This window comes from Rhinatrema bivittatum, chromosome 19, assembly GCF_901001135.1.
Source record: "Rhinatrema bivittatum chromosome 19, aRhiBiv1.1, whole genome shotgun sequence".
NCBI classification, from domain to species: domain Eukaryota; kingdom Metazoa; phylum Chordata; class Amphibia; order Gymnophiona; family Rhinatrematidae; genus Rhinatrema; species Rhinatrema bivittatum.
The window spans coordinates 37,053,434-37,077,567 of record NC_042633.1 but is presented as its reverse complement, the minus strand read 5'-3'; the positions used below and the strand labels follow the sequence as shown (position 1 = coordinate 37,077,567).

The 24,134-nt window shown below is 45.7% G+C and overlaps 2 protein-coding genes across 2 annotated transcripts in view; both read right to left on the bottom strand.

The window, feature by feature from the left end:
- LOC115081024 (zinc finger protein 665-like) overlaps positions 1-14,259 on the bottom strand; it is an 89,860-nt gene extending 75,601 nt beyond the window's left edge. The window contains exons 1-5 of the mRNA XM_029585541.1: positions 14,167-14,259; positions 11,842-11,927; positions 10,452-10,578; positions 9,668-9,781; positions 9,397-9,510 (exon numbers count right to left, since the gene is read on the bottom strand). Coding sequence (XP_029441401.1) covers positions 9,397-9,510; positions 9,668-9,781; positions 10,452-10,461 — 238 coding nt within the window. The 5' untranslated portion in view covers positions 10,462-10,578; positions 11,842-11,927; positions 14,167-14,259. The remainder of the gene's footprint in view (positions 1-9,396; positions 9,511-9,667; positions 9,782-10,451; positions 10,579-11,841; positions 11,928-14,166) is intronic.
- A 113-nt stretch (positions 14,260-14,372) lies between these two features.
- LOC115081029 (protein ZNF783-like) lies at positions 14,373-18,557 on the bottom strand. The gene is made up of 3 exons (XM_029585546.1): positions 18,439-18,557; positions 17,840-17,966; positions 14,373-14,550 (listed from the first exon to the last, which is right to left on the bottom strand). Exons 1-3 carry the CDS (start codon positions 18,460-18,462, stop codon positions 14,429-14,431), a joined length of 273 nt encoding a protein of 90 aa, XP_029441406.1. The 5' UTR covers positions 18,463-18,557; the 3' UTR covers positions 14,373-14,428.
- Positions 18,558-24,134: the final 5,577 nt, after the last annotated feature.

The window sequence follows — 24,134 nt, the reverse complement described above, 5'->3', positions numbered from 1 at the left end:
AATTTGATGCGACTCCCACTGCCAGGATTGTTGTCGGCGCGCTACCGCTAGGATCCGCTCCTTGATAGGAAATCGTAAAAAGCAAGCAATGATATCACGCGGCTGGTTATTGCCCCGGGGGCCCAAAGGTACGATGTGCCCGTTCAATTTCTATGTCCAGCTCCCCTGCCGAGGGCTCCCCTGACGTGTCGGGTGAGAGAAAAAACTTACATAGAGAGCGCACCACCGCCTCGCAGTCAGTATATAACTCAGTCTCTGGGATGCCCCGAAATCTCAGATTACAGCGGCGACTTCTATTTTCGAGATCTTCCAATTTCGCCATCACGTCTACACATTCTGGTTAAGGGAGACCTCTGCTTCCTGCAGCTGATCCAGGCGTATTGCTTGGCCCTCCAAGCGGATATCGCAGTCGTCAACCCGCCGGCCTATGGCCGCCATTTCTTCCCGCATCTCCGCCATCTGCTCCATCATCTCCCGTTTGTTGGTTTTCATGTCCTGCCGTAGATCCTGAAACCAACGCCGGAATTCATCCCGGGTGGGCATAGTTGTGTCTCTCGGACCTATCTCCGAATCGGACTTCTCTCCCTCTTCCATCGCCTCGAGGGGTTCGGCCGGCACCTCTGAGTCTTCGGTGGGCCCTTCGTCTCCTTTCCCCTTCGTGTAGGTAAACTGCCGCAAATCGGGTCCCTTGCGCTTGGATGTCATACCGTGGATGTTTCAGGGTATCGATATGATCCCGTATATGCGGGAAAGAGCGGATGGTGCTCGATTCTTTTCAATAATAGCGTTAGGCACTCCGGAGCAACTGGCTCAGGCCGCCATTCAGGTGCGTGACGTCACCCGTCCCAATGTTTGCCTTTCTGTATTCCCCTGTATGCTGGGCAGCCATTCTGCTTCTCTCCTGTTACTATAGGATCTTCAACAAATTTCTCCAGAACTGTTTCTTTTTCATGGTTGGGTTTTAACAGCACTAATGTTCTTCCCCAATTCTCTGTAGAACTGCTTTGCATTCTCGTGTTTTATTTTGGTGCATCTCCTTTCTGTTTTCTTCATATTTTTGCAGCTTTGGTGCTTTTGCTGTTATTTTCAGTTTATTAAGTTTAAGCTCTTCTTCTAAAGCATATCTTAGCTTTACATTTTGATTTTTCCTGTTGCATTCCACCAACCTCTGCAGGCAGTGATTTAGTTTTCTCTTCTCTGTTTTATTCCAAGGAGTTTCTTTTTTCTCCTTTTCTTCTGGCCTTGTTGGTAAGATTCTCTCAATAATTTGCTGCATAATATTGTATCCAATTTATAACTGTTATATACAGATTATGGCCTTGTTCATCTCACTTATCTTGCTTTTAACTTTTTTTGCCAGATTTAACTTGGGTAGTCTTTTCCTCTCCAGTGCCCCAGCAGTCATAGCCTGCTCCACATAAACCTGGAGTTCAGCCGCCAGTTCTTTAATCTCCTGGTTCCTTTTCTCTTTCTTCTGCTTCTTGACCTGTCTTACCCTGCTCATCTCCTCCTGCACTGCCCTATTATCTTTTTTGGATCTCTTATCAGTTGCCTGATTGCTCAGGCACCTTAAGTCTGAGAGTCCTTGTCTGCTTCGGTGCCTTTGTTCTGGTGCTTCTTACCTTTGTCTGTTCTGGTGCCTGGTTCCTTTCCTTTGCCTTCTTGTATTGTTCTCATCCTCCAGCCCATGGCCCTTATCTTTTGCTGAAATTGCAACAGTTGACACTTCCAAATGTTCTAGATATTTTGCCACCTTTTCTCTGGTATCTTTGTCCGGATGGTTCTTGGCTTCTTCAGTTCTTCCACCGTGGGGTTCATTAACTACTCAGGCAACTCATTCCTGGGTTCCTTTCTGCTGCTCCTTCAGCATCATCCTTCAGCTGTTCTAAGATGTCATCACTTAAGTATTTCTGTTCCATGACTTTTCCAAACAAAGATCTTAAAGTTTTGCCAATTGCCGTTTGAAACTTTTTCTTTGATGTTATAGCTTTTTCTTCCATTTTTGGCAGGTTTTCTTTGTGTATCCCGTATCCCAAAGGTTTAAAAGGGGTTTTAGCCCAAACTTAGCAATACATCATCTCCTTTTTGTCTTCAGGGGTCCATCTAATTAAAGACAATCCTCTTAATGTTTTCATTAGCTTCTGTGATCTGTTGACTGCTGCAGTGGCTCCATGAATAGGTTCACCATGGCACCAGGGGTCTCATCTTCACCTGAACATTCAGCACTATCCTACTAACATCAGTAGCCTTGTGCTTAGACTAAGGGTGATGTGCGGCCAGTATGAATTTTCTTTTTGCTTCCTTTAATACTTTAGTAGTAGGAGTCACCTGGATGAGGATTCATTTAGATATCATGCAACAGGATCACATGAAGCTACTCAGGAAGACTTGATGAGACTTACTCCATTTACTCCATCTAATAATACTCTCATCCCTAGAACCCCTGTCTAATTATTTATCTTATCCTTAGACCTGTGTGGATCATTTAATGTTTTCTTTGAACAGATTTATGATGGAAGCTTTTACACATTCAGAACATGTCGATGGTTTCTGTCACATGTGAGTCATTTCATGTTTTCTTTGAACAAATTTTCTACTGAAGCTTTTATCACATTCAGAACATTTAAATGGTTTCTGTCCCATGTGGATCATTTCATGCTGTTGCAAGTTACCTTTCTGATTGAAACATTTATCACATTCAGTACATTTAAATGGTTTCTGTCCCATGTGGATCATTACATGTGTTCTTAGAACAGATTTTCGATAAAAGCTTTTATCACATTCAAAACATTTAAATGGTTTTTCTCCCATATGGGTCATTTCATGTGTTCTTAAAACAGATTTTTCACGAAAGCTTTTATCACATACAGAACATTTAAATGGTTTTTGCCCCATGTGGGTCATTTCATGTGTTCTTAAAACAGATTTTTGACGGAAGCTTTTATCACATTCAGAACATTTAAATGGTTTCTGTCCCATGTGGATCATTTCATGTGTTCTTAGAACAGATTTTCGATGAAAGCTTTTATCACATTCAAAACATTTATATGGCTTGTGTCCCATGTGGGTCATTTCATGTGTTCTTAGAACAGATTTTTCACGGAAGCTTTTACCACATGCAGAACATGTAAATGGCTTCTCTCCTGTGTGGATCATTTCAGTGTTCTTAAGAACAGATTTTGAACGGAAGCTTTTATCACATTTAGAACAGTTAAATGGCTTCTGTCCTGTGTGGGTCATTCATGTTTTCTTAGATCAGATTTATGACAGAAGCTTTTATCACATTTGGAACATTTAAATGGTTTCTGTCCTGTGTGAGTCATTTCATGATTTCTTAGAACAGATTTTTGACGGAAGCATTTATCACATTCAGAGCATTTAAATGGTTTCTGTCCTGTATGGATCATTTTGTGCTGTTGTAGATTGCCATTCTTATTGAAACATTTATCACAAACAGAACACTTAAATGGTTTCTGTCCCGTGTGGGTCATTTCATGCTTTCTTAGATCATATTTGTGATAGAAGCTTTTATCACATTCAGAACATTTAAATGGTTTCTGTCCCTTGTGGGTTATTTCATGTGTTCTTAGAACCGATTTTTTACGGAAATATTTATCACATTCAGAGCATTTAAATTGTTTGTCTTCTGTGTGTATCATTTCATGTTTTATTAGGTCAGCTTTGATAGTAAAGCTTTTATCACATTTTGAACATTTAAATGGCTTCTGTTCTTTGTGAAATTTCTGATGAATTGTAAGCTGTGCTTTAGAGGTGAAACATTTTTTACAGTCAGTGCATTTAAAAGGCTGGTCTTGTCTGTCCATTTTTTTATTTGCTATCAGATTTGACTTCCTAATAAATGTATTCTCATCTTCAGTGCATGTAAAATCTTTCTCCCTTTTATGATATTGTTGGATACATGGGTAACTTGACTTCTCAGTGAACTTGTTCCCACATCCAGACACTTCTTGGTTTCCAATAAAATGTGAGTTTGTGATGTTTTCCCAAGTATGGGCACTTTTAGATGGCTTCTTTCCTTCACTGAGTCTCTGAGTTGGTACAAGATTTGAGCAATGGTTGGAATTTCTCTCTCGTTCAGGACATGTTTTGGTCTCTTTCTTTTCTGGGATTTGTCTTTCACCCAGGATGCCGTTACTTGTCTGATACCTCCTGCACAGTCAGCTGAAGGATCTGGGCTGTCTCTGGAGAGGTCTCTCTGTTTCCATTCGTCTTTCTGCTGTCCATCATATATTCTCTGCCTCTCACTATTATTCCCGAATTTATCATCTGTTGGATAAAATGAAGATACAAACAAGCAATACTTAGAAGGGACAGTGCTCCTAAATCTGTGAGACCTGAGGTCTGATGGCCTGGCAGGAGTGAGAGACTGCAATAAACTGAACCAGGCTAATAATGGATTATATCTCTCGGGGGTAAGAGCTCTTGTCTCTGAATGGTCTGGATTATTCCACTATTTTACATTAATGCAAAATAGATCACCTGCTTCAAGCAGTTATGAGGAAATAGCTCCATATCTCCCCAACATCCTCTTTAGTAAACACCAAAGCAAACAATTCATTTAGTCTTTCCACTATAGCTTTGTCTTCTCTGCTCATTTTACACATCGATCATCTAGCAGTCCAAATGAGTCCTTCACAGGTTTCCTGCTTCAGATATATTTAAAAAGGGATTTATTCTGGTTTTGCCTTTTCAGAAGCTTCTTTTCAAAATTCTCTTTTTGCCCGCCTTATCAGAGTTTTACATCTAACTTGCCAATGCTTATGCTTTTTCCTATTTTCTTCAGATGGATCCTTTTTCCAATTTTTGTCTAAAATAGCCTCTTTCCTGTCACCCTTTAACCATACCAGCAGTCATTTGGCCGTTTTGTAATATGTGGAATACATCTGGTCTGGGCTTCCGAATGGTATTTTTAAACAATGTCCACACCCGATGGAAACTCTTAACCTTTGAAGCTGCACCTTTTAGCTTTTTTCTATTTTTCTCATTTTTGCAGTCTCCCTTTCGCAAGTTAAATGCTAGAGCAGTAGATTAACTTAATGCCCGCCTTCCAGTCATTGAGTCAGAGGAGGGGGCCTAGGGTTGGATTGAGTGTGGAACTTGAACGAACCCAAAAAAAGGTGACCGACTGGAATCTCTTTGCCCTTCTCAATTGGTCTTTGGGCTTACTCACACTCCTAATCACTAGGGTTACAAACTGGCTCCAGATTTTCAGGACAAGTTGATCCATTTCATGCTATGACTTATTCTGATTTCCCTATTGCATTCCCTAAGAAAACCAACACTATAAGTACTGCATAGAGGTGAGTAAAACCAGGACTGCATTAACCTGTCCTGAAAATCTGGAGCAAGTTGGCCACCCTACTAATCACATATTGGGGGTCAATGACCTAAAGTGCGTTAACATTAATGCAGGCATTAACATGCGTTACACAGTGTTCATGTGTATCAACATTCATTCACTTTAGCACGTTAGTCCATATTAATTCCACTTTAATATTGACGAGGACTAGCAGACTGCTGCAAACGAGTTATTGAGCTGTCTTTCACACAAAAGCATGCATGTCAGTTCATTAATGTTAAACTTGATTAAAAAATGGCACAGTTAATGCTGTGCCTCCAGGGATAAATTTAGCAGTTCAGCTGTTATTGGCCATGCTCCCCCGGCATCCCCTGCAATACCCCCAGTCCCAAAATCCTGCCAGATGTACCCAAGCCAACCTTCCAGACAGACAATGGAGGTAAGAGAGAGGGGGCCGGCCTCTTACCCTCCCGGTGCTGAATTCCTAACTGGCACCGCCTGATCTTAGTACAGATGCCCGGGAGGAATCTGATACTTGCCTGTCACAGGAGGGTGAATCCCTTCAGTCGTCTCTGACTCAGGAGGATCCAGGAAGGGCAGATCTTCCTCTTGTTTAACGCTCAGTGAGAACACAGACGTTAGAATCAGAAGGCCTATGACGAGAAGACAAATATGTGTAGGAGGATTCACCACCTGCTAATATATCTCTTTATTTAAAGACATACATACAGCAAACCATTAGTAACAGACCATGAATTAGAGCACATTTGCGTGGGTATCTTAAACAGCAGAAGTGCACAGTAACAGGATAGTATACAATTAAGTGAGTAGTGCCCTCCATTCCAATAACTTTCCCAGATCTTATCAGTACCCTCCGTAATGATTTTCAAAGCAATTTTATTTTTCCCATAATGGCGATATCAGCTACTACTGTCCTCAAATAATTCAGAAGTGGTATTCCCTTCCAAAAGAATGCAAGTGTACTCCGTGCTGCGTGTAGGAGATGAGAAATCAATCTTAGTCATCTTCGGCAAATCTTGAGATTTCCAACAATCATAAAGGAGCAGTAAGGTCCAGAGGAGCTCCCACAATAGCCGAAATATCCGTACTCACCGTAGGCCAGAATACCTGTACAATTACTCATGCCCACGGCATCTGAATGTAGGGGCCAGTGCTGTCACAGCCCCTCCACCACAGTGGGCTAGAATTGCTAAACTTGGTAAAATGGAAGGGACAGCTACAAGTCCTCTGACGTAATCAAAAGATAAGTTCTCTACTTTTGTTGCAGACGGATAACTCGAGAGTGTGGCACCAGATCTCAACCCCAATCCGTACCATCAAGTTGCAGGCCTAAGTCTTGGTTCCATTTACTTACAAGAGCGGCATCAGCCTCGGGTGTTTGCCGAGAAATAATCTTCGTTTTGGGACGTTGTTGTGTGATTATTTTTCCCCGAGGCCGTGACTCTGTCTTGAGGACAATTATTTTCCCAGGAAGTCTATAAATATCCCTCTGCGGTTGTGAGTAGGGAGGGTGCAAAGAATGAAAATGACTCCCCTGCCAGATCTGATCCAAATATCCCAGACTCTCCATATCCAAAGACACGGGCACCATAGGTAACTGTGCATTACCCTTCAGCAAGGAAATCTGTTTCAGGATAGTTCAATTTTCACACTTCTTATAGTGTGATGTTCATTTTGAATATTGTAATATAAACCATGATAGCAAATTGAATAAACTAAATGAATCTGTGATCTGCAAAGTCCTTTAAATCCACAATATTTACTAACTAATGTTGGGGGGTCATTCGTGTGCGCTCACGTTTTGCATAGAAAAGAATTAGTAATGAAAAATGATCTGAAAGCCGGTAATAAACAATTCACCTTCTGTGTAGGAAGTTAAAAATACTCCACAGCAAGTAGTTTATTATAAAAGGAAGATTTGGCTCACCGCTCTTGGATTCAGTCTCCTCCCCTCCTCCCTCCTGCTGGTCACTGACATGAGGCTCTTCCACTTTCAGGATCGCTGCAGTGGGGTCAGGACTGTGACCTCGGCTTCCTGTAAGGAATCAAGAGAACGTCTTTAGCGTGTACACAGTCTTGGATATCGACTTCAGAAAAGCAACGCTTGGCTAAAAGTGAGATTCTGGGAATGCTGAGAGCTCTGAAAATGTAAGTACCCTGGCGGAAGGAGTTAAGGACCCTCTGTAGCTATGGCCAGGAGCCACGACAGGGAACACACACACAGGGCTCCCCATTACCAAGGGTCGCAGCTGCCTCCATCCTGCCTCTACTCGTGTGCCCCTTCCCTCCTGCTGCTCCTCCCTTCCTCCAGCCTCACCCAGGGGGACCATCCTGCCTGCCTCGCCCGCTGCCAGCACTGCCCGACCCACAGAAAATAAAACCACAAGCTGCTGGCTGGGAGGGAGGGTTGGCATCTTGGAGCAGCACTGGGAGAGGTCAGAAATAGCGAGGGATGGAAGGAAGGATGAAAAGGGAGGAGAGGCAGCCGGAGCTGAAGGAAGATGAAGGGAAGGGGGTGGAGAGACAGGGGGAAAGAGGGACAAGATAAAGGAGGGGAGGGGGGCCTATGGAATGAGACAGCTGTACCAAAATGATGAGAGTGGATGAGAGAAAGGGAGAAAAAAAGGAATGAAATGGAGATAGAGAGATCTGAAAATGAAAGAATTGAAAGAGAACAAGCCAATTATCCACCTTGGTTCATTGGTACCTCGTTTTTGGATAGGGTGCTATAGGTTGCTAATTAGGGGGCGGTGCCATTCGCGTACAGCCCCTCCCTTTGAGGGTGCTGCCCCGGTGGCTGGGCAGTTTGGGTTTCATGTTTGGAGGAGATCTAGTCTACCCTTGGACTCGGGTACCACCTTGCCTGCGTGGAGGAAGCTGCCTTGATCTGTGAGGAAGCTTTTTTTTTTTTTTTTTCTCCCGCTCTTCCTGCCCTGGAAAAGGACCACAGAGAGCTGTCTGTTCCACTGTGGGGCTCGTGAGAGCAAAAGCGAGCGCGAGAGAACCGTAAATGACACCAATTGACCTAGTGAGCCTTCCACCCTTGGGGAGAGAGGATGTGGGACTCTTGTACAGACAGAGGAAAGGCCGGCTGTGCTGCTAAGGATTTTCTTCCGAACCGTGCCGTTTACTCAGTGGACACTCCGGCAGAGTCTCCGGTGTCCGCCCTCACAGCGGTAAAAGGTGTACCTCTTCCAGGGGAAACCGGTAGCTAAGGCAGGCACCCTGTCACGCCAGGCTCTGTAAGGAGATTTCCTTCCCCCGACAAAGAACTCTGACCCTGGGGGCTTAGAGCCTTGTGTTCAAAGCTAGCCTGTGAGGTCCAGCCCCAAACCAACAAATACTTTTATGGCCCCTAGCGAGTACCCTGGGATGGGGCCACAAATCCAACAGAGGTCAGAGGGCTTAATTTGCTGCCTCACTCTCACTGGGCCTGGTCCAGTGGCGGTGTCTTTCCTGTAAGAAATGTTTGGATCCAATCCAAGCTGCAGTCACCTGCTTCGTGCAGCTCCTCACAGGCGCCTGCGATCGTCAGGTGGCCTCCTTCAGATTCCCGGGGCTCTGTCTTGATTTCCTGTTCCTTAAATCGGATTAAAATGTCAGGTTTGACGTTGGGGGAGCCTGTAATGGGAAGTCCATTGTAGATGAGTATAGAGGAGAAACCCCCAGCACATCTTAAAGGACCAGCTCCAGGTATCTGGCCCAGTCCACCTTAACAATTAACACAGAAAAGCTTCATGGCCACAGGGCATTTCCTGAGCAGGGGCTTAAGAGAGCAGACCCAAGAGGGAACAGAGAGGCTCTGGTGAAGAGGAGAAGGCAGCTCCTACCACAGTACTGTCTGTTTGGGATTGCTGTCACTTTTGATTTAAACCTGCTGAGCTAAGCAAACTTGTTTGCCTGTTTTCAGTTATGCTGTAAATAATACATTTATCCTATGAAAAAAGGCCGGAGCCCAGACTGCTCTGCCCTCTGGAACCTTTCTAAAGCCAAAGGCCTGCTTGCACACTGCCACAGACATAGTCAAAGACGCCCGGGAGGAATCGGATACTTGCCTGCTACAGGAGGGTGAATCCCTTCAGGCGTCTCTGATTCAGGAGGATCCAGGAAGGGCAGATCTTCCTCTTGTTTAAGGCTCAGTGAGAACACAGACGTTACAATCGGAAGGCCTGGGATGAGAAAACAAACGAGTCTAGGAGGAGTCACCCAGGACCTGCTAATATTATATTAGGAAATGGATTGGAAGTCCCCAAATGTTTGATGTTAATGCCCCATCTCCTGTGATCTGAAAATGCAGAGCCCTTTAAATCCAGAACATTTACTTACTGATGCTGGGGTCCTTCATGGTTTCTTTCCCCTCCAGCTCCCAGTGCTGAGGGAAATATTTCTCATCTTCCTTCTTAATCTTGAATACAACATCAGGATTAAGAATTGAATAACCTGTCAATAGGAAATAGCAAATTTTATCTGTTTACTTTTCTGATGGAGAGGTGGGCGTGTATAAGTCTTTGGGTGCGGATTTGGGTGTCAAATCTTGGTGGTTAAGAGAGCGTTACAGGCTGTCACTTGGAGGGTTTCTGGTGCAGTCATTTCTGTTCCTGACCCTCCTAGCTGGAGGCATTGCAGGTGCCAGTGCTCTCTGCCAGCCTGTGCCCTCCTGGAGAGGAGGATTCCCAGCTTCATATCAGGATCGTCTGAGAAAGAAAACCCAGGTCCTGGGATATAAATATAACTCTCTCCAGAGATCAATGAGAGGCAGAGAGGGGATATGTGACCTGTTGACATCTGGGTACCGCCTGGAGGGAGTTACACATCGTACTGTATAGTTATCTACTACAGAGCTAAAATACCAGACCTTCCAAAGAAGTTGTGATTCTCCTGTACAGCACAGAGCAGCATCTCGTGCCGGGCCTGCAGCAGAGGTGTCTCTCACGGGCCCAGGGATGCCACAGCAGCTCCTGTTGGACTTGGCATGAGATCAGAAGCCAGACTGTATATATTATATGTGCCCAAGGGACCTGCACCTGGGATTATTCCAGCCCTGATAAAGTGGCAGCAGCCATCCTGCACTGTGTGTATGGGAGGTAGATGATAGAAAAGGCAGACTTACCCCGGGACATGAGGACGCCGTGAATCTCCTTGATCACCTTCTTGTACAGCTCCTTCTGCCATTCTCCCAGAATGTCCCACTCCACTTCCCAGAAATAAGCAGCGACGTCCCTGAACGTGACCGATGCCTGGAACAGCAAACAGGACACCCTCAGCCCCTCTCCCTGCAGCTTCATTATAATGTGCGGGCAATACATTTGTTCTATGGCCTCTGTCAGTGAGATCAGCTCCCCAGTAGATCAGAACGTTCTCTAAATCTCCAGTATTTTGTATAGCTTGCCTGGTCTCCGGAGAAACACTGGCGATCTCGGGTGCTGACTATTGCAGCAGGAGGAAGGATGAGGAGAAGGCGGCACAGGCCTATGAACCGTGTATGTGTGCTAGTATGTGTGAGACAGCATACGTGTTAGTGTGTGTCAGAGTGTACATGTGTGTGACAGCATATAGACCTATATGTGCAGCAGATTCTTGTGTGTGTGAGTATGTAAGTGAAAGTGTGTACATGTGTGAGTGAGACAGAGTTCAGTGTGTGTTAGAGTTAGGATTTTCTAGTGCTCTCAATAGGAAACTGAATACAAAGCTTTTAGCCTGATAACTCAAAAGTTATCCAGCTAAATGAATATTTGGGCTTATTCCGATATACAGAGTTAGCTGGATAACTTATCCATCTAACTCTGGTTGTTCCAGATGAATTTAGCTTTAGAATAGGCGGATATATTCAATGGTGTGGCCGCGATGCTGAATATATAGGCTTCGTTAGCTGGATAACTTCATCCTGCTAACTTGTTGAGCCGCACAGCAGCTGAATACGGATATCACCAGAAGGGAGTTCTGATGACCATCAGCCCAGCAGCACCCTTCTTTAACTTAGCTCTGCACTGGTGCAGCGTAATTCTGAGCTCACTTGCACTGATAATATTAATATTTGGGTAACTTTTATAAACATTACTGAGCCGGATGCTCAAAAGACCAAGGTACCTAGACTTTTGAATTTAAAAATTGGCAGGCTACATGTGCCTACATTTAGGTGACATAAAAATGAAAGGAGCCAAAGTCAAGGCAAGGTTTAGGGAATGAAGTTGAGCCCTCTGTACCGATTTCCAGTGCTGGATGCCTAACATGCCCTGAGGATTCCCTGAGGAGTCAAAACCTTTCCTAAGTGTGTGCAGCTTAATCAAGAGGCTTATTTAGGGGCCTGTAGTCAGAGGCTTTATTTAGCCACTTTAAATGGCTGAATATGGGGGCCTGAAATCAGGTGCAGAGCTCTCTCTGAATATCCTGCTTTGTGTAACCATCTCTACCCTTAATGAGCTCCCCCAATGTAAAACCTGACGCGTTAGTCCGAGAGGAGCTGCACGAAGCGTTTTATTACAAAGGAATATTTTGCTCACCGCTCCTCCCTCCAGCCGCTCGCTGACCTGAGGCTCTTCCGTTTTCAGCGTCCCTGCTGTGGGGTCAGGACTGTGACCTCGGCTGCCTGTTACAAACATGGGAAAATGCATTTATTTATTATATTCTACACGAATAAACAGCAGGAACCAAATATTAATAACGAATGAAAAGCAGAAGAGGCATGAAACTCTGAAACTAGACAAATAACTCTTTGCATAATTCATAAGAGAGGAATGAAACAAAAGAGAAAACCCCAGTAAATGGAGTAGAAATCAGAGTGAAAGAACAGATCCAGTATCGCCCCCTCGCGTGTCAGTTCCACAACAGGTCCTTCCTGCAGGGAATCCTTGCTTCTCGACCACACCACTGCCAGGATATCCCAATCAAGGTCAGGCCCATTGAAATCACTTCACGGAGAATTAAATCTGTCTCCTTTTCTTCTGCCTGCGTCACTCCCTCTTTTCGGATTAACCCAAGCTGCTGCCTACCTGGCTCATAAGCTTTAATGCGTTTTCTACATCAATAGCATCACGTCGCCTCCTGTTCTTCCTGAACAGCTTGTAGCCTGCTATAACCATCTCCCAGGCATGGCTCCCTTGTGTGCCACGTCACTGTGACCAGCGCTACATCCAAGTCAGTCCCTTCCAGTGACTGCCTCAAGAGCTGGGACTTTATTTCCCATGCCGTCAGCATTACTGTAAATACATTACCACTGGCTGCACTTCTCTATAAATGTTTAAAGATTCACTTATCGGATTACTTACCTTGGGGCTTTCTCCTCCCATTCCTGAAGATCCTGGTTTAAAGCTTTGATTTATCTATGTGAACCCCCTGCTTCTTATCACCCTCTCTCCCCAATGGCTGCAAAGCAAGGGAAGAACAGAACCCCTGAGGAGTTCTACTTTTCAAGGTCAAATACTTGGAAGTCGTTTCCCTCATTGGGTTCTCCAGCTGAAAAAGGGACGGTGAGCAGGGCACCTTTGACTCGTGCGCCGCCAGCAGAACAGTCTCCCTGCAATCCCCTGAGTGAGAGTCTGGCTGGCGACGTCAAGAAACCCAGGCTCCAGTCCTTTACTCACATAAGCTAAGTTTGGAAAGGGCCTGCGACCTCTTCGGCTTTTAAAAAAGCTCTTGGACGCAGCGACTCAAGAAGGGCGACATTTAGCTGAAAGTGAGAGGATGGGAATCTCCTGAGCTCTGAAAACGTAAGAGTCCCGGAGGAAGCAGCCGAGGGCCTTCTGTAGCTATGAAAAGGAACCGAGACAGGGAACCCGCACAGATACCAGGACAGTACGAACCGCTCCTCCCTCCCTCCTGCTGCTAACCTGGGGGATCCCCCCTACCTCCCTCCCGCTGCCCGGGCTCAGGGGAAGTGAAAGCACAAGCTGCCGCCTGGGAGGGAGGGTTGGAACTTGAAAGAACTCAAAAGGAAGATGGACTGACGGGGATGGGGGATGGGATTGGATTCGGACGACAACCAACACAGGCCCTGACTTTTACGGCCTGGGGGTCCTGATGTGCAGACTTACGGGAAAGCACAGAAACTGCTGCTACGGCCAAGTCCATAAGCAAAGCTCTTCAAGCAGCACGGTCTGAATTTTCAAGAAGGCTCATCACCCAGTAAAAATGCTGCTAGCAGTAAATCTTCATAAGGCTTGGGGACAACTGCACAGAGTGGAGGTGGCTACCCTTAGGAGAAACTTGGGGGTGACCTGCACAGTGCGGCAGGTACTACCATAGGAAGCTTGCTGAGCAGACTGGATGGAGCATTTGGGCCTTTTCTGTCGTCATTTACTATGGTGCTAGGTTAATATCCTCGCCCTTCTCAATTGCACTTTGGACTTAGTTATACTCCTAATCACACACTAAGGGGTCAGTGTGTTAACACTAATGCAGGCATTAATGTGCATTACACCTGGGTTTAATGTATGTCACCATTAATGCACTTTAACTCATTAGTCCATGTAGCCCTCATTACTGCTGAAAACAAGAATCAATGAGCTATGTTGCATGCAGAAGCAGGCAATTCAGCTTATTAATATTAAAATAGATCACCAAACATTACACAAAGTGTTCCAGGAGTCTTCCAGGAGTAAATCCAGCAATGCAGCCCTTACTGGTCCTTCTCCCCTGGCACCCCTGCATCATCCCCAGTCCCCGAACTCTATCAGGTGACCCCTCAGCCAATTCAATCCAGCCAAAGCAGGGAAAACAGACACTGGAGGTAAGAGAGAGGGGGCCGGCCTCTTACCCTCCCGGTGCTGAATTCCTAACTGGCACCTCCTGACCTTAGTACAGACGCCCGGGAGGAATCGGATACTTGCCTGTTCCAGGAGGGTGAATCCCTTCAGTCGTCTCTGATTCAGGAGGATCCAGGGAGGGCAGATCTGCCTCTTGTTTAACGCTCAGTGAGAACACAGACGTTTACAATCGAAGGCCTGGATGAGAAAACAAACGAGTCTAGGAGGAGTCACCCAGGACCTGCTAATATTATATTAGGAAATGGATTGGAAGTCCCCAAATGTTTGATGTTAATGCCCCATCTCCTGGGATCTGAAAATGCAGAGCCCTTTAAATCCAGAACATTTACTTACTGATGCTGGGGTCCTTCATGGTTTCTTTCCCCTCCAGCTCCCAGTGCTGAGGGAAATATTTCTCATCTTCCTTCTTAATCTTGAACACAATATCCGGATTAAGAATTGAATAACCTGCCAATAAAATAGCAAAATTAATTATTTATTTAGCATTTTTTATATACCGAGGTATAGCAGAAATTGCCTTCACTCCGGTTTACATTTACAACAACCCGTTACATTTAAAGCATTTAACAGAAACAGAAACTGGTTCTGAACAATAACTTAATACAAATCAATATCTACAATATAGCGAGGTATATATCCGTGCTCAAATCATGTAAGGGGACAGCTGATAATGAGTGAAAAATCGAAAAGGTTTCTGTGAGTCAGAGAGGTAGTCATTGGAGAGAAATTGCATGCCCGAGGTGGGACACGCAATGGGTGTGGTCTGTTGTCTTATCCTATGCTGTCTTTGAATGTTTGGCTGAATAGCCAAGTTTTAAGATCTTTTTTAAAAGATTGAATGTTTTCTTGTGAGCTCAGGTGTTGAGGTAGAGAGTTCCATAATTTCAGGCCAATGATGGAGATGGCTCTGTTTCTTGCGGAGGACAGTTTGGCTAGCGGTAGTGATGGCACATCAAGTTGTAGTTTACTTGTTGACCTCTTCATACATAGTGACCTGTGTATATGTATGATATTGTCCAGGGCTGTGTTGTCTACTTTATGAATTGCATTGTGTAGAATTGTAAGAACTTTGAACTCTATTCTTTTCTCTACCAGTAGCCAATGTAGATTGTTGAGTACGGGGGTTATGTGGTCTGATTTCCTTTTACCAGTCAGGACTCTGGCAGCGGCATTCTGAAGTAACTGAAGTGGTTTTAAGGCCATTTTAGGTAGTCCTAACAGGAGAGAGTTGTAGTAGTCAAGACTGGAAAAGATATGAGGGCTTGTAAGACGGTTCTGAATTCATGGAGGTGAAGCATCGGTTTTAGGTGTTTGAGTATTTGGAGTTTATGGAAGCCTTCTTTTGTTCTTGTTGCAATGTGTTTTTTGTAGTTTAGTTCATTGTCAATCCATATGCCAAGGTCTTTTACGTTGTCTTTAAGTTGTATGCGAATGTTGTCAATTTGGAAGGGTGGTGTGGTTATTGATCCTGAGTTTTTTCTTACGATTAGAATGCATTCGGTTTTGCTCATGTTTAAACATAATTTTAGGTTGTTTAGCATATTTCAAATTGCATCAAGGTGTGAGGCTGCTGTTGACATTGCATCTTCTATGGTGGAAGTGATTGGAATGAGGAGTTGTATGTCGTCAGCATACATGTAGTAAGTAATGCCTAGGCTTGATAGGAGTTGGCACAGAGGTAGTAGGTAAATATTGAAGAGTATGGGCGATAGAGCAGACCCTTGTGGCACTCCTGTTTCAAGGGGGATGGCTTCGGATGAGTTGTTGTTGAAGGAGACGTTGAAAAACCTGTTTTTTAGGAAAGAAGTGAACCAGCCTAGGGTTTTGCCAGCGAGCCCAATGGTTTCTAGGCTAGATATTAGCCTCTTGTGGTCAACTGTGTCAAAGGCTGCGGAAAGATCGAGGAGGATTCAGTAGGTGGCTTATTTTGTTATCGAAACCTCTTAGTATGGTATCGGAAGGTTTGAGTAGTAGGGTTTCTGTGCTGAGGTTTTTCCTAAATCCGTGTTGGGTGGATGTAGTATTTTGTGGTCGTCAAGATGTCATTGAGTTGTTTCAGGACCGCCTTATCCGTCAATTTAGCAAGGAGGGGGTAGGTTTGATATTGGGCGGTAATTGTTCAGGTCTTCTGGTTGAGGTTTTTCTTCTTAGTAATGGTTTGATTGTAGCGATTTTTAGCTTGGTAGGGAGCTCGCCTTCCTCGAGTGATTGTTGATGATTGCTGCGACTGTCGGGGCTATGGGATGAGCGATTTCCTTTAACACTCGGGTGGGGATGGTATCCATGTCATGACGCGCTGGGTTTATTTTTCTCAGCATTTTTTCTGTTTCCATGTTGGAGATAGGTTCGAAATCAAACCACGGAGTTATGTTGTTTGTTGATATTTGATTTTCTATGATTGATGGGGTGTTGAAGGCATCAGTTATTTTGGATATTTTGTTCTTAAAGAAGATGGCTAAATCTTGGCTTAAATTTTTTGTTACGGTTGCATTGGAGTTGAGGTTTATAAATTGCATTGTTGATTTTCATCTGTTTCCTGTTCTTATGTAGCATGTGTGCATGTGTGTCTGACAAATCTTGGTGAGATGAGACACTTGCAGGCTGCCACCTGATTAAGATTAAACCTTGGAGGGTTTCTGGTGCAGCCATTTCTATTGTGATCCTGCTAGCTGGAGGCATTGCAGGTGCCAATCTTCTTTGCCAGCTTCTTATCAGGAGCATCTGAGAATGAAAACCCAGGTCTTGGGATATAAAGATAACTCTCTCCAGAGGCCAGTGAGAGGCAGAAAGGGGATATGTGACTTGTGACGTTGGGTCACCACCTGGAGAGGCTGGCATGTTACTAATATTTATTTCTATAGTGCTACTCTGTGTACACAGCACTGTACAAAAAACACATAAGAGACGGTCCCCTGCTCACTGAGCTTACAATCTATTCAAGAAAACTTCCAGGACCAAAGAGACTTTGGGAGTTTCAGTTATTAAGAAAATGGTTAACATCAATGAGGCCGTGAGCAGGACAATCAGGGGCTAAGGTTTAAAAGGTGAGTTTTAGGCTGGATTTGAATAAGGTCAGAGAGGGAGCAAGACGCAGCAACACAGGGAGCCTCTTCCAAGCCTACAAAGCTGCCAGAGGGAAAGCACGGAGTCGGGAATTGGCAGTAGAGAAGGGCATAGACAGGAGGGACTTCATGAGGAGGGGTGTGGGGAGAGATAAGAGAGGAGAGGTAGTGAGGAGCTGCTGAATGAAGGCTTTTCTAGGCGAGGAAGAGGATCCTGAACTGGATGCAGAAATGAATAGGGAGCCAGTGTGGTGATTTTATATGACTATAGTGACAGCTGGAGAGAGATGGCTCGCTGGCAGAGCTGTGAGGAGCAGGATACAGCAGTGCAAGCAGGAGGTGATGAGAGGGTGGATAAGGGCTCTGGTAGCTTTTGTTGTAGTGAAAAGAGAGACACAGACTCCTGCTGCCCTTATATGAGGTTTAACCTCTAAAAGATTTATCTTCCAGCACAGAGCAGCATCTCGTGCCGGGCCTGCAGCAGAGGTGTCTCTCACTGGGCCCTGGGGAGCCACAGCAGCTCCTGTTGGACTTGACATGAGATCAGAAGCCAGACTGTATATTATATGTGCCCAAGGGACCTGGCACCTGGGATTATTCCAGCCCTGATAAAGTGGCAGCAGCCATCCTGCAGTGTGTGTATGGGTGAGAGATGATAGAAAAGGCAGACTTACCCCGTGACATGAGGACGCCGTGAATCTCCTTGATGACCTTCTTGTACAGCTCCTTCTGCCATTCTCCCAGAATGTCCCACTCCACTTCCCAGAAATAAGCAGCGACGTCCCTGAACGTGACCGATGCCTGGAACAGCAAACAGGACACCCTCAGCCCCTCTCCTCTAGCTTCATTTTAATGTGCGAGCAATAAACTGCGTTCTATTGCCTGTCAGTGAGACAAGTTCCCCAGTTACATTATATCCTAAAGAAAGCTCAGTTCTCTTAGATCGCCAATATTTTGTAGAGATCTTCTGATCCTCAAAGAAACATTAGAGATCTCAGGTGCAGCTGATTCAGCAGCTGGAAGGAGGAGGTGGCATCAGTGCATGTCAGAGTATAGGAAGAGTATGTGAGAGTGTGAGCGTATGAGTCTGCTAAGACAGGGAGACAGCCTGCACCCCTGCATCCAACCCTGCTGATCTCGGGGTGAGCAGAGCTCAAACCTTCCCAGGGCTGTAAAGATCTCTGCCCTGTGCTGGGAGGAGGAAAGGCTGGCAGAGCTGCACAGGGAAAAGGTTTCCTTTACATGCACAAGAGGACAGAGAAGAATTTCTTACCGGATCGGACACCAGGGCACACATTGCCCTCCTCTTTTCCCTGTCAATCCTGCTTTTAATGAGCCTTTGCTACTCTTTGCAGCCCTGCAGACTCTACAGAAAGAGAGAGGAGCAGCAGCAGCCGGAGCATGCGCAGAGCTCCCCAGCAGAGGCCATGGTGCTTCCCCCAGTGCATGCTGGGAGTATCCCACCTCCTTAAGGTGGATCTGTAGAGATTGCAGAGAGCTACAGGGTGAGACAGGAGGACTCAGTCAGGCAACTGCTTTAATCCTGCTGCATCTATGACGGGACTTACTAACCTGATCCTGGGGATCCATTTTCAGACATGAAGATGAATGAGACTGATTTTCCTATACTGGGCCTGCAATGCATGCAGATTAGAGCAGATCTTCTAGATTCATGCAACTTTTCATTAATGTAGACTGTGCTGTCCTGGAGATTCGCCCTTCCCACAGATATTTTCTGATAGTCGTCCCTATTAGATCTGGCTGTTTCTTAGATATACAGGAAGCAGCTGGAACACATACAGACACTTAGGGAGTATCAGCATTGTATTAGTATTGATTCACTGACTTCTGATATTCTGCTTTTTCACCAGGCATGGCCTCGGAGCAGATTAGATTATAATTGTAAAGCCTGTTGCTAAGTTCTGTTCTATGTAAACCGACGAGATGTTCCCAACGTTCGTCGGTATATAAAAGTTATTAAATAAATAAATAAATAAATAAATAAATAGCATAAATGTGAAGTAGGTTACAATAGTATTAGATCAGCAGAATATTGGTTGAGCTTCTATTTATTTAAAGACAGATTTGTAGGTAGGTTCTTTTCTTATGACTGTAGACAGAGGAATTATTCTGTGGTAATGAGGGTGTTGGACAGGAAGTCTCTGTAGGGAATGTATGGCTAAAAGCTTTAGCTTTCTTCCTGAGGGTGAGGTATCGGGGCTCCAAACCTAGGGATAACGAAAGCGCAGGAACTGTTGGAGTCATTTTTTGTTACTCTGGCTGAGGATGTTTATAGAGATTAGGCTGTATGGATTCAGAGTTCTCACCCAGACACAGACCAACCTCTGAGTGAACTCCTGTTTACTATCTTGCAGTATCAAATGTTTACAAACTGGCAAGAGTCTGTTTATTTTAGTTATTCCACTAAGTCTATGATGAGAAAGCAAGCAATTAACTTATACTAAAGCCTGAGAGAATGTGAAGGCCACACAGCTGTGTCTGAAATTGATAAGAAGTCAGAGGAGGGGAACATCGCTGCTTTTCCCAAGTATTTAGTGTATAAGGAGAAATAACAGCTAGAGAGAGAGGGAGTGCGCACTTCCAGATGTGAGAGCGCAGGCTGATCCTTTGGAAACATAAGCATTATATCTATGTAGCAATTGTTATTATCTACCATTACTTCTTCTGTATGATCTGATTTTACTTGTTCTATCCTCCTATTGCTCAAATAAACTCACTTTCCTAAGTACCTGAAACCGTGATGTACTAAATAAAAGTTTGTGTAGGGGATAAGCTCCCGGGTTCAAGCCCCAGGTATAATCCCAGTAATTGTGTTTATATTGGGTAAGCCCCATGCAGGCAATAAGCCCCTCAGTTAGCTGCCAGTGTAGACCTCAGTGGGATTACCCCCCCAGGTCAGAGCCCCTGGGCAGAATGCCAGTGTGCACAGTCTGAACCTGGAACATTTTTCAATCAAAGAAAGCGGAAACGTAGACCTATGCTGCAATAATTTCTCAGTATTCAGAGATGAATTAAAAAATGTAAATATTATAAAGGAAAATTGGTTCTTGCCTGCTAATTTCTGTTCCTGTAGTACCACAGATCAGTCCAGACTCCTGGGTTTTGTCTCCCTTCCAGCAGATGGAGACACTGGGGTAAATTTTAAAAGCCCTGCGCGCCGGCGGCCTATGTTGCATAGGCCGCCGGCGCGCGCGTAAGTCCTGAGGCTTTGCTTGGGGGCGTGTTGGGGGCATGTCAAGGGCGGGGCCGTGGGCGCGGTGCCAGCCCATGGGCGTTGCCGAGGCCTCCAAAGCAGCCCCTGTGCCGGGGAATGGTGCACCGGCAGCCAGTCAGGGAGTGGTGCGTTGGCAGCCACCTGGTGCGCGCAAGTTACACCTGCCTTGGGCAGGCGTAACTTTTTCGACAAAGGTAGGGGGGGTTTAGTTAGGGATGGGGGTGGGTTAGATAGGGGAAGGGAGGGGGAAACTGGGGGGGCCGGAAAAAAAGTTCCCTTCAAGGCCGCTCCGATTTCGGAGCAGCCTTGAAGGGAATGGGGAAAGCCAGGTTGCGCGAACAAATCTACGCCCGCACGTATGTTTTAAGATCTGCCCCACTATATTTTGCTGAAACTGCCACATAACCCGAGGTGCCACCTGCAATCTCTCAGTTTTGAGAAATATCCAAGCCAAGATACAAACTAACAATAACCATACATTAATAACTTCCTAAACGAGCAGAAGGAAGTGGATTCTTATCTTAGGAGCAATTAAAACTTAAACTAAACAAGAAACCTGCAACACTCTTCAGACTACACACAATAACCTATCGAGCGGGCTCTCCAAATCTCCCCAATTTAACTGGGCGGGACTCTGGACGGATCCGTGGTACCACAGGAACGAAAATTAGCAGGTAAGAACCAATTTTCCTTTCCCTGTACGTACCTGGATCAGTCCAGACCCTGGGATGTACCAGAGCTGTTCTATTTGGGGTGGGACTGGGAGAGTCCTGCTTGAAGCTCGTGACCTCAGCAGCCTGGACATCCAAACAGTAATGCCTGGTGAATGTGTGCAGGGACTTCCAAGTCGCCGCCCGACAAATCTCTTGTGGCGATACCTGTTGACATTTGGCCCAAGAGGCCACCTGAGAACTCACAGAGAGCTTTTAGCTCCTCTGGAACAGGCTGACCCCGACACACGTATGCTGAACCTATAGCTTCCTTCTACCAACGCACAATCATAGATTTCAATGCCTTGTGACCCTTCTTTGCACCACTCTATAGTACAAAAAGATGGTCCTGACAACCTGAAGCTATTAGCGACCTTAAGATAATGCAACAATGCCCGCTTTACACCCAAAAGTCGCAACTCTCTTGCATGAGGTGCTGTAGTGTCCAAATGTGGAGAGGCTGGGAGCTTGACCCATTGGCTTAAATGAATGAAGATACCACCTTTGGGAGGAAGGAAGGAACTGTCCTCAGTGAGACTCCTGAATCCGTAATCCACAAAAACGGGTCTCTACAGGACGAGGCCTGAAGTTCCGAAATCCTCCTCACAGAGCAAACTGCCACCAAGACGACCATCTTCAAAGTGAGATCTTTCATAGTAACCCTTCTAAGAGACTCGAATAGCGCCGCACACACATCCCTAAAGACCAAGTTAAGGGTCCAAGGGGGATACAACTTCCAAACTGGGAGACGCAAACGCGTTGCGCCCCGGAGAAGACACACCTCATCCGGATGTACAGCTAGGGCAACCCCTTGCATCTCTCTCTAAGACAGCCCAAGGCTGCCTCCTGAACTCTGAGGGAGTCAAAGACCAAACCTTTAGCTAACCCTCTCTGCAAGGACGGACAGAATATTTGCTGTGGATGCCCGAGTAGGATCAACCCCCCTGCTCCGCGCACCAAGTCTCAAAAACTCTCCAGACCCTCACATACGCCAAGGAGGTGGAAGTTTTTCTAGCTTGCAACAGAGTAGAAATGACATCATCAGAATATCCTTTCTCCCTTAAGCGTTTCCTCTGAAAAGCCAAGTCACGAGATAGAAGTGAGCCGCCTGATCAGAAAATATGGGACCTTGGTGCAGAAGCTTTGGCAGATGAGCGAGCCTCAATGGTCCATCCACAGCTAGATTGATCAGATCCGCAAACCAAGGCTGCCTCTGCCACTCTGGCGCCAGATGGACCTCTGTATGCCATAAGATCTTGCCCACCAGTGGCCATGGCAGAAAAACATAGAGAAGAATGCCCCTCGGTCAAGGCAGAGCTAAGGCTCCTCGTTCCCTTCGTCGACTGCAGACATGCAGGGCCTTGGCGTTTCGGGAAATTGCCATTAGATCCATGTGAGGCCTGCCCCAGCGGCGACTGATGACCTTTTCGGGATCCAGCTGTTGTCGACTGAGAAAATCTGCTTGCACATTGTCCATGCTGGTGATGCGAGAAGCTGCCAGTAGCGCCAGATGCTGTTTTGCCTAGTGGATTAATTCCTGGGCTTCCTAAGCCACTGCCCGACTCTTGGTGCCACACTATCGGTTGATGTAAGCCACCATTGTCGCATTGTCTGACAAGATCCTCACTGGCTTACCCCGCACCAGAGGTAGGAATGCCCGCAGCGCCAGCCACACCGCTCTTGTCTCTAAGTGATTGATGGACCACAACGCTTCATCCGCCGACCACTGGCCCTGCCTGTGCTGATCCTGGCATACTGTTCTGTTGCGTTATCTGGAGCTGTCGAATAGTTCTGGTGCTCTGGTCACCTTTTTGTCCTGTATGGGGGCAGGAAGAAGGGAGAGAGAAGGCCTCTAAGGCTACCATTTCCCATTGGCTGAAAGCGGCTATTTGCACGGCCTATATCTGTAAGGGCCGTCAAGTTCCAGCGGGGCTGAAGGAGCACTCCACGAGATCGCTAGCCACTTCCTGGGCAGAATGCCAGTTGCTGTCGCCTCAGGAGATTTGTAGGGCTGTGGTGTGGTCCTCGCTGCATCCTTTCACCAGACCTTTCCGCATGGATGTGAGGGCGCAGGAAGAAGCATTTTTTGGTGCGAGTGTTCTGCGTGCGGCTCTTTCGGGTTCCCGCCCAGTGTAGGGTGGCTTGGGTACATCCCACTTGTCTGGACTGATCTGGGTATGTTCAGGAAAGAAAAATTGGTTCTTGCCTGCTAATTTTTGTTCCTGAAATACCACAGATCAGTCCAGAGACCCATCCTGTCACTGCCGAAAGTCTTTTGGTTTTTGCCAACTGGTGGTTCAAGTTGGTTTGCCTTTCAGGGTATTTGGGCAGTTGTTGATCATGGTTTGGGTTTTTCAGATTTCATTTTTGGGAGTGTTGTGGGCTCCAGATTTTGGGGGATTCCAACCCTATCGTTTTCCCTGATAGCCCGAGAAAGGGGTTTAGGGGTTATATCTTGGCTTGAGTAGAGGTCAATACTAGGGGACTGCAGGTGGCGCTCTCTGTCATGTAGCAGTGCCTCACGGTTTTTTGTTTCTGCTGGTAGGGAGGCAAAACCCACTTGTCTGGTCTGATCTGTGGTATTACAGGAATGAAACTTAGCAGGTAAAAACCAATTTTCCTATCGAGGCCTTCAGGTGTCATCAGCATGGTTTTTCCAGGTATACTATTCTTACAATTTCTGTGGGGTTGGAATATTTCTTGGTGTAATCTGATATTTAAGAACTTTGTGGGCAAGTGGGAGAGGTTTTGTATTCTGCATTAGTCTTGTTTTATTTTTAGGGATTTGATGTGTTGAAGTGTTATTATGGATGATTATTATGTAATCCACCATGATCTGTGGAGACGTGTGGAATACAAATTGTTAAAATAAAAAGAAAAATGGAAAAGAAGGGGTAAAAGAGTCAATCTTGTCAAGTTCCCTGTTGCAATTCAGTAGTTTCTGCGTAAGCACCATTGACCATAAGCACCGCTCTGGGTTTATCGGGTAATCACTGAACTTCCCCACAAAAGTCCCTGAAAACC